Here is a 9,980-nt window from a genome sequence, read left to right on the forward strand (position 1 = left end):
CTGTGCTGCCTCTCTTTCAGAGTTCAACCTGCTTGGGTTGTTTGCTCAGGTCTGCCTTACCTGGCCTTTCTTCTCACTGCCGTCGAGTTGATTCCGACACTTGGGGACCCCATGGGACAGGCTAGAACTGCCCCGTGGGGTTCTGAGATGAACTCTTGATGGGCAGCAGCCTCGTTCATAGCCCCCTCGGCCACGGGGGCTCCTTGGAGACTGTTTCTGTTTATGGGGGTAGAAAGCAGCCCAGACATTGCTCCTTCGAGTACACTTCCGTAACACCTCAAACTCCTCCGTCGCGGTCTCTTTTGTTTTTCTCCTTTAAATTTCATTTATTTTGTCATTGCTGGAAATCTCTATAGGAACACAGCCACCAGTGAGCCCTTCCCAGATGTGCCATTGCGTGCCATGGTGACATACATTCTTGGAGTTGTGGAACCATCTCATCTTCTCTGAGCGGTTTCTCCCCTCGTTATGATAAACGCACTGCTTGCTAAGCTTTCTGTCATCTTTTGAGTGTCTTGTCAGTTAGAGCCCATGTAAATAGCTGTAAAGGAGTGTAACACTCAAAAGGCACACCCAATAAGTAATTAACAGTCATGCCCTCTTTCTTTGTCTGCGGCGGTTGTTAGTCTAACACATGACTTTCGTGAATTCAGCTTTTGACAGGTATGCAGCTTAGTTAGAGCAATGACAATAATGACCGTACCACCCGACCCTTCATCGATGCAGTTTTCCCATCACCATTAGCTTGCTTTCTACCGTGCCCTTCTGTTCCTGGTAACCACTTCTGAACTGCTGCATCTGTGAACCCACACCGAGCCCACTCCTACTGGGCATCTGCGTCTCGTATAGACCCCATAGGGCCGAGTAGAGCAGCAGCCTTCTCTTTCTCCCTGGGACTGTCTGGTGGGTGTGAGCCGCCCACCTTGCGGTTAGCGGCCCAACACGGAAAAGACCCAGTGCCACACCTGCCTGTTCATATCTTTTTACGTCAGTGAGCTCAGTCCATGTTTACCTTTGTGTAGTTGACCCGCCGCACTCAATACGCTGTCTTCAGCCCTGTCCGTCCGTAGTGTAGCAAGCATCAGGACTTCATTTCTCCTGCTGGCTGAGTCCATTCTGTGTGTGGAGCCCTGTATTTATTCCACTGTCTCTTGATGGGCATTTAGGTTGGTGCCACCATTTGGCTATTGTGGATGGGCTGCAGTGAACTCGAGTGTACAAGTTTGTCCTTGAGTCTCTGCTGTTGAGTCTTTGGGGTATGTCCCTGGGCGTAGAATTGCTGGGTCCTATGGTTGTTCTATTTTCAGTCCTTTGAAGACCCGTCATACAGTTTGCCACAAGGGCTCTACCCCTTTACCTTCTCAGCAGCAGGGAATAAGTCTTCCCATTTCCCCACATGCTCCTCATCTGTTTTTTCTTTTAAACAAATCTCCGCCATCCTAGTTGGAGCGGTGGGATACCTCATTGTGGCTTGTGTTTGCCCCTCTCTGCCAGCACAGCAACCTCTGCACTTAGTGAAGGAACAACAACAACAACCCAAAACGGTGAAACAGACCTCTAACTTGACTCGCCCGTGATCTCCTTTGCCCTTCATTTTACAGTCCTCCTATGTGTTTTCTTGTCATTTCAGAGGGTTTTGGAAAATGATGAAAATGTAGAAGAAGGGAATGAAGAAGAGGATTTAGAAGAGGATATCCCCAAGCGAAAGAACAGGACCAGAGGACGGGTAAGTTGGGAAAGTGGGAGGGAGGATGAGACCAGGCAAACAATGGAGCCTTATGTTCAAAGTGCCCACAACTAGATTGAGATCATGTCCATGGCATTATCTGAAGAGCACTCAGAGAGGAACACTCCAGAAAGCTCTGCCCCAAGGGCATGTGGGGAGAAGAGTTTAGTGCTGTGGAGAGGGAGCAGGGGCAGAGTGCCTTCCTGAACCCATAGTGCAGGTCAGGAAAATGTTGAAGAGGGTGGCAGGGTTCGGGTGGAGACGGAGAAGATGGGGTTTGCTATAAGCATCAAACCGTTGCTATGGAGTTGATTCTGACTCATGGTGACCCTGTGTGCGTCAGAGTAGTGCTGTGCTTTATAGAATTTTCAGTGGTTCATTTTTTTCATTTATAAATCACTGGGCCTTCCTTCTGAAGTGGGTCTGGGTGGTCTCGAACCTCTAACCATTTGGAAAGCAGGGAAGTGTGCTCACTCTTTGCACCACCCAGGGGCTCTTTGTACCCATTGTCGTCATTGTTAGGTGCCATCAAGTGTGGTTTCGACTCATCTCGACCTTTTGTATGACAGAAGGCAACACCGCCTGGTCCTCAGCTCTCCTCACCGTTGTTCTTAACATGTGAGCCCATTGTTGCAGCCACTGTGCTAATCCATCTGGTCGAGGGTCGCCCTCTTTTTCACCTCCCCCCTTCTTTACCAAGCATGATGTCCTTCTCCAGGGACTGGTCTCTCTTGGGAACATGTCCAAAGTACGTGAGACAAAGTCTTGCCATCCTTGCCTCTATGGAGCATCACGACCCTACTTCTAAGACAGAGTTGGGTGCTCTTTTGACAGTCTGTAATGTTTTCGGTATTCTTCGGCAGCACCATAATTCAAATACACCAATCCTTCTTCGGTCTTCCTTCCAATGTCCAGCTGGCACATGTATGTGGGGCCATTAGAAATGCCATGGCTTGGGTCAGGTGCACCTTAGTCTTCAAAGTAACAGCCTTGTCTTTCAACACTTTAAAGCGGTCTTGCGCAGCAGATTTACCCCTGATCTGCTTGATCTCTTGACTGCTGTTCCCACAATCATTGATTGTGGACCCAAGAAAGATGAAATCCTTGACAGCGTCAATCTTTTCTCCATTACTGGGTCATAAAAGAGGCGGATAGTTTCTTGTGTGGTTGTCCTGGGGGCTGCCCCACAGGGAGTGGCAGAATACCTGAGCTGAGCTGGCCAGAGAGTAGGCACATGCTGCCATAGCATGGGGGCAGGGGGTAGGGTGGGGGTGGAGTGGAAGAACTACTGAATTTCCAAGCATTTTTAGAGTTTCATGCATGGTCCTGGAAGGTGGCAAGGGAAAGGTCACAAACTGGGGAGACCACCGAGGGGAAACTGATGGGGAAGAAATGAAGACCAGAGATGGTCTCCGCAGGAAGGGAACCAGCCTGTGGTGCTTTGGGGCATTGGTCCCCCAGAGCCCCTGTGTTCAAGTTTTCTGTGGCCACCTGTAGGGCTCTGCGTGGACATTTGACCACAACCCGATGGAGAGAGGCCACCTGTAGGGCTCTGCGTGGACATTTGACCACAACCTGATGGAGAGAGACTTCAAGAGGGAAGCTGCTACAGTCCTCTTGGTAACTAGTCCCCTTTTGCCTGAGGGGTTGGGTCTTTCAGGCTCTAGGCAAGACCCTTACTCCCCCGTGGCTCTCCCAAGCCTCCCGTGGCTCTCAGGTTAATCCTTCAGCCAGTGATAATTTTGGCAAGCCTTTCTACTCCTGTGGGCATCTCCACCTCAGTGGAATAGTCTCTGAAGGATGGCTCCTGTAACAAATGACCATAGACCGAATGGCTTAAATCAGCACACTTATTCTCCATGGTTCTGGAAGCAGTTGTCTTTGTTAGGCTTTGACACATTGGTTCTGGCTCTAGCAGCCCTGTGTACACAGAGTGAAATATTGCCTGGTCCTTCACCATCCTCATCTCAGTAGGCTGTTTGGGACAGTTGTCAACTCATCTCCTGGAGGGCCTTCCTCTCTTCCACGGAACCCCCCCTGTGCCAAGCATGGTGTCCACTCCAGGGACCGTCTCTCTGGATACTGTGTCCGAATTAAGTTAGACAATGTCTCATCCTCTTTGTTTCTAAGGATTACTTCCAATCACTTCGTATGTACACGAGAGCCAGACCATGAAGAATAAGACCACAGGAGAATGGGTGCCTTTGCATGATGGCATCGCTGACGAATATCGAACATGCCCTGGACTGCCAGCAGTGTGAATAAAGCTCTCTTGTGGAAGAAGGATCGCAGCCTGTTCCTTAAAAGTGAGGATGGCTAGAATGAGTCTCATGTTCTTTGGCCATACTGTCAGGAGGGACAAGTCCCTGGAAAAGGCTATTGATTGTGCTTGGTGAGGTTGAGGTTTGGTGAAAAAGAGAAAGCTCTCAATGCGATGGGTGGACACAGTGCTTCTACAGTGGGTGCAAACACAATCATGAGTGAGGGGGGGGCACCGAATAATCACATCACCTGCAGAACGAACCCATCAGTCTGCGGCAAGTCCAGCCAGCGTGCTCTTAGAAGTGACGGTCTGGTGGCCAGGAGTCCCCGAGTCAAGGGCTCAGCGGGGCTGCTCCCTGCTGGAGAATTGGAGGGAGAATCTGCCCCATGTCCCGCTCCTATCTTCTAGGAAGGACCGGCAGTCTTTGGAGTGCCTTAGTTTGTAGGCGGATGGATTGGCGTGATCTCACGCCAGTCTCTGCCTCTCTCTTCCTAGGGTGCTCTCCCTGTGTCTCTGTTTCTGTGTCTCTTCTTATAAGGACATCAGACATTCGAGTAGAGTCCACCCTGAGGACCTCATATGAACTCGGCTATGTCTGCAAAGGTTCCTATTTCCATATTTCCTTTATGTCTTGAAAATTGATAGCTTACAGATTTATTTAGATTCAGGATTGTGTATGCAAACATGATTGTGTGTGTGTGTATGTGTGGTGGCAAGTGAGATGGATTTAGAAGATGGGTGCCCAGATGGATGGGTTTAGAAGGCCAATATTGTCCAATTGTTCTGCTTTAACAGTAATCGCATTGACCAGTGGGTTTGGCTGTGGGAGCCCTGACTCCGCCCTCATAGAGATCCCCATCAACTCCTCACCCAGTTGGTGTTAGCAGACATCGATGAACTTGCCTAGACCCATTTCTTCCTTAGGGGTTACAAAACTGTGACTTTCCAATTCCGTCATTAAAGGAGACTGTGGAACTTGGAGTTCAGGCACTGCACACCTCCCGTTGTGCTTCTATTGTTTCCTTCAACCCAAAGCCAGTTTCCTAGAGCAGATCCTAGGAAATGGTCCACTTTACATCTTCTCCACCCCCAACCTCAATCAAGATGATTGGGCTCACCGCCAGTGCATGCTAATGAGGGAGCTCTTTGTAAGAGCACGGCGGAACAGCAGCAGCCATCCTTTACGGAGCCCAGACTGTACACCAGGCAACGTGAAAGGGCTTCTTACAACAATAGCCGCAGCAGAGAACATGGTGACCTTGTCCTGGGTGCTTTACCCTATACCATCTCGGCTTGTCCACTCTTCATCACGACGGTCCAGGCTCCGTATGGCCCGGGAGCACTGGGAATGGAACTGGGCCAACTTGAGGTGTAAAATGCACACTGGCTTTTAAAGGCTTAGCATGAAGAAATAAACAAAAGAATATGAACTATCTCATTAAAAATGTTACCATGTCGAGTACACACTGAAATGCTATTTTCAGATCTGTTGGGTTAAATAAAATGCTTTATGCAAATTAATGCCCACTTTAAAAATAAACTTTATTTTTAAAAGATATGCTGGCATATTTAAAATGGCACACGTGGCTCACAGTATATTTCTATAGGTCAAGGTGACTCGCTTTGTTACCCTCACTGGTCCCTAGGAGGTGAAGGAAATTGCTCAAGGACTGCTCCCTGGAGGCAAAGGCCACCTTACCAAGGGAGGACAAAGTGAGCTTTGAATGTAGGTCTGTGCTCTTTCGGCTGCCCACCGTAGTGCCTGTCCCAGTGCCTAGCATGGAGCCAATGACCAGCGTGTTGAAAAAGAATGGAAGGATGGGGAGTGAAATAAAAGCCCTATTTCAGCTGTCCAGGAGCTGAGAGAAGGCCTGAACATGAGGAGAAGGATGGTGAACCTAGACCAGCTCCAGCCTTCCTGATGTTGCCCAGGGCTGCGGAAGGGCTTTATGGTGTGCAGTGGTCTTGGGCATGGGAGGGCCTGGAAGGGTGTGGGTGAGTGTGCCTGTGCTGGAGGAAGCGTGAAACTGCTACATCCACTCCCAGCTAAGCTGCCTGTGTTGTTAGCTGCTGGAGACTCGACAGGGCTGCAACACCGCCCTGTCCTGTGCCATCCGTATGAGCCATCGCAGTCCTGACCCTCGTGATCTATAGGGTTTCCGCGGACTTACTTTCCCAGGTAGATCAGCAACTCTCTCTTCTTAGTCTGGGTTAGCACAGAAGCTCTCTGACCCACACAAGCCGCCACCGACAGACAGATGGTGGCTGCAAATGAGGGACGTTGGCCAAGGATCAAACCCAAGGTTGTCCCCTGGAAGGGGAGGGTTCTACCACTGAGCCCCCACCCAGACCGGCCCCCACAAGCTGTCTCTTGCCCACTCATTAAAGTGGGCTGTGCAAGCCGCTGCTGGTAGTCCCTGGAGGCTAATTTCTCATTCTGTTGTAAGGATTGAGATGCAGTCAGAGGTCATCCCCCCTCCCCCCGCAAAGTGAAAGTCGTGGACTACAGCTTCAGCCTCACCTAGGAGCTTGTTGGACACTCAGGAGCCTAGGCCCCGCTCTAGACGGACTGGCAGGGCAGGACGCCCTCAGGGATTGGGGTGCGCAGTGAAGTTGGACGATCCCCGCCCCGGAGTTGAAGGAGCCCCGGCGCCCCGTGTTATCTGCTAGGAACAGAACTGCTGGCAATTCCCACCCGCAGCCGCTCTGGGGGGAACCCTGTGGCCGTCTGCTTCCACAACCGTTCGTAGCCTTGGGGACCCTTTGGGTAGTTCTGCTCTGTCCTCATAAGGTTGTGATGTGCGGGAATCAACTCGAGGACAGTGGAGCTGGTTTGGGGACGGTCAGTGGTTAAGAGAACAGCCCTGCCTCTTTGAACTTCACATTGTGTAACCTCTGTGACTGTGACCCAACGGCCCAAGTACTCGTTACTTCAGTTTCCTCATCGGTAAGTGGGAGTAATAATCCATAGACAATATTGAGTACTGGTTATTATTATTCTTAGGAGGCTGCTGTAAAGGGAATAGCTCTTGGAGGCTTAGCAGTGGGTATCTCATGAAGGGGTAAGGAGAATTCAAACCCAACACTGAGTGATTGTGTCAGTAGTCATTTTAACTCCATATGAGAACTCTTTAAAATGTATGAAATGTCTGTATCATCCACGTGAGTTCTTTTTTTTCCCACGTGAGTCTTATCAATGGCTCAATCAATCATCAACCAATCAGTATGCTATATTCCAGTGCTCTTCCAACTTTAATGTGCATATAAATCCGCTGGGAATCTTGTTAAAGTGCACATTTGGATGCCACTGGCACGGAGCTGGGAGCCCTGGCGGCCCAAAGGTTGAACTCCGGGCTGCTAACTGAGAAGTGGCTGGTTCAGACCCACCAGCTGCACGGGGGGAGGAAACTCATTAACGTGACAGCCTTGGAAACCCAGTGGGGAAGTTCTGTTCAGGCCTAGAGAGTAGCTGTGTGTCCTCAGCACCAAGTCAGAGGCAGCAGGTTAGGTCTGGAGAGTGGGGACCGAGATCCTGCCTTGTTAACACGCTCCAGGGCGGTGCCTGTGCTGCTGCTCTGGAAGACCACACTTCAAATCAGAAGCACAGAGAGGAGTGATGCTCAGCCTTTTGTCATGTCTGGAACTCTCTTTCGCGAGCTGCCAGCATTTGTTTTCATGGATGATGACCACTGGTATGTATAATATTAGAAATTAGAGCAAAATCTTAAAAACTCGAGTGTACACAGCCCAGAAAGTGATGACATCATTGGCAAATAGCTTACTAAGCACTTCCTGTGGATTTCGTGCTATCTCTTGTGGTTTCATGTACCCTTACCTCTAACCCTCTTAATAACTCTACAACCTAGGTATTGCTGTGTCTGCTTTACAGCAGGGAACCCAGACTCACAGAAGTGACTTGCCAGAGACCCCCTCTGGAATGACACTGAGGTCTGTGCGAACTTACTGTGACAAGGGGAAGATTGCTGAGGAGGCTCCAACATGGCTTAGGTGTGGATGGGCAGAGGAGAGACTGGCCCGTGGCAGAGATCAATCAAAACAAAGACCTGGATGTATATGCGATTGTGGGGTGAACCAAACAGGATTGGGCCTAGGTTGCCATTGAGTTTTAGGTCGTGATAAGTGAATGTGTGAATGAATGAGTGACCACAGGGTTCCTGTCCTTCATCCCGTTTGTCTCATTGGCCTGAGAGTCATGCAGGGGGGCTTGTCACGCAGCGTCGAGTTAGACTACCAGCTGGTGGGATCTTTGAACAGTTCAAGGATCAGTTGATGAGTTCACGGATCAGAGTGGAATAGAGAAGCTTCACATGGCCTTTGACCGAAGAAACAACAGGAATTGGATCTAGAGAATAAAGGAGAACCAATGATGATTGACTCCCTGACTGCTTGATTGATTGATTCACTTATTCAGCACATGTTTATTAAGTGCTGCTTTGTGGTCTGGCCCTGTGCCAGGGGCTGAATACATTGGTGGCCCAAACAGACATAATCTCTCATGGAGGATCCCCGGATGGTGTGGATTTACATGCTTGGCTGCTTCCCGCAAGGCTGAAGGTGTTTCAGAAGAAAGGCTTAGTAAGGTGCTTACAGAAATTCAGCCAACCAAACTGTGATGAAATTCTGACACACACACTGTGAATAGGGTCAACTGGACACAGTCGTGATTGGTTTCTGGGTTTCTGCCCTATGTCGGGGAGACATAAAATCAACAGGTAAACTACTCTAGCCATGCGCCTCGTAATGTCCATTTGGGCAATGCTTGACCATGGTCCCACCAGGTTGTAAAAGATTCAGGAATCTTGATTGGAGAACCGGCCATAACGATGGCTATAACAGCATGTAGCAAACACGTACACGTATAACCTATAATACATATGCCTCGGCAAATCACCATAAATGCCCATGTTACTGGCTTATGCATGTCCCCTTCTGCACTTTCATCATTTTGATGTGAACTTTGCCCACTTAAATCAAAAGTTTCCCGCCTAACAGGCTGAGCTTTACTTGTAGGCAGCAGCATCCAGGCTCAAATAGCGTGCATCCCTGGAGTGTTGTCGTGTTCTCTCTATTTAATTTCCCTCGGAAAACAACACTGTGCAGTGAGGGCTCCCAGCGCAGCCGGACCCATGCCAGTGGTGGCAGCAGCAGCCGGCGAAGGTGAGGCATCGAGTTAGAAATGCAACGAAAGGTTATCCAGCAGCGCAGAGACGGGAAGATGCGTGACTGCTTGGGCAACGTCCAGCCGCAGAGCGTCTTGTAGACGTTAGGCGGTGCGTGGCCGTCCCATGTGCACCGTGTCAGGCCATTTCAGGACTCTGAACACACACAGAGCAGGCTGGGGGAGGCGGCACGTTTTCAGCAGTTGAGCGCAGGGAGCCTCTCTTGGGAAGGTGACAGTTGAATAAGATGAATAGGATTCTGAGTTTCTAAGCCTGAGATACCCCCGGAGACTCAAATAATCCCGTGGCCAGTCCCCTCAAATGTTCTATAGCCATGGCCTCTGCGTGGCAGCTGAGGAAACTGAGGCCCAGGGAGCCTGGAAGGCCAAGACTTGCCCTGCTGTGGCCAGCTTTGCAGCACCCCACAAAGCCCTGACTCTCCGCCCGAGAAGCCCACGTGTTCCCAGCTCTGCGCGTCTCCTCGTCCCTGGTGTTTTTAGTCTCGCAGACAGAGCCCCTTCTCTGTCCTCCTGCCTGACTTGCTTTCACCTGCTCTGAGGCGGCAGTGACGGGGCTGCGGCTGCACCGACAAGACAAGACGTCCCTGGCTGCTCTGTCGCGGGGGCAGGGGGCGGGCGGCAGAGGGTGACCACCTAGGCACTACCACGTGGGCAGGCCTGTGGGCACCTCAGGGTGACGGCTGGGGCCTCCCAGCCCCCTGGTCAGGTCACACCTGAGTAATGAGGGTGAGGGGAGGAGGGCACTGCCTGTCAGGGCTGTGCAGGGGTGGGTGGTGAGAAGCAGGGAAAGG

General features: G+C 50.6%; 1 protein-coding gene across 8 annotated transcripts in view; it reads left to right on the top strand.

The window, feature by feature from the left end:
• The window catches only part of DPF3 (double PHD fingers 3), a 211,065-nt gene that overhangs the window by 101,328 nt on the left and 99,757 nt on the right, over positions 1–9,980 (top strand). For all 8 annotated transcript variants that reach the window (XR_006679866.1, XR_006679867.1, XM_045287781.1 and 5 more), the window contains exon 5: positions 1,631–1,726. Coding sequence is in view for 6 of the 8 variants with exons in the window: in XM_045287781.1 (XP_045143716.1) it covers positions 1,631–1,726 (96 nt within the window). In the remaining 2 variants the exon portion in view is untranslated. The remainder of the gene's footprint in view (positions 1–1,630; positions 1,727–9,980) is intronic.

The sequence above is a fragment of the Echinops telfairi genome, unplaced genomic scaffold (genome assembly GCF_000313985.2).
Source record: "Echinops telfairi isolate 266 unplaced genomic scaffold, ASM31398v2 ScPeMD7_18;HRSCAF=68, whole genome shotgun sequence".
NCBI classification, from domain to species: domain Eukaryota; kingdom Metazoa; phylum Chordata; class Mammalia; order Afrosoricida; family Tenrecidae; genus Echinops; species Echinops telfairi.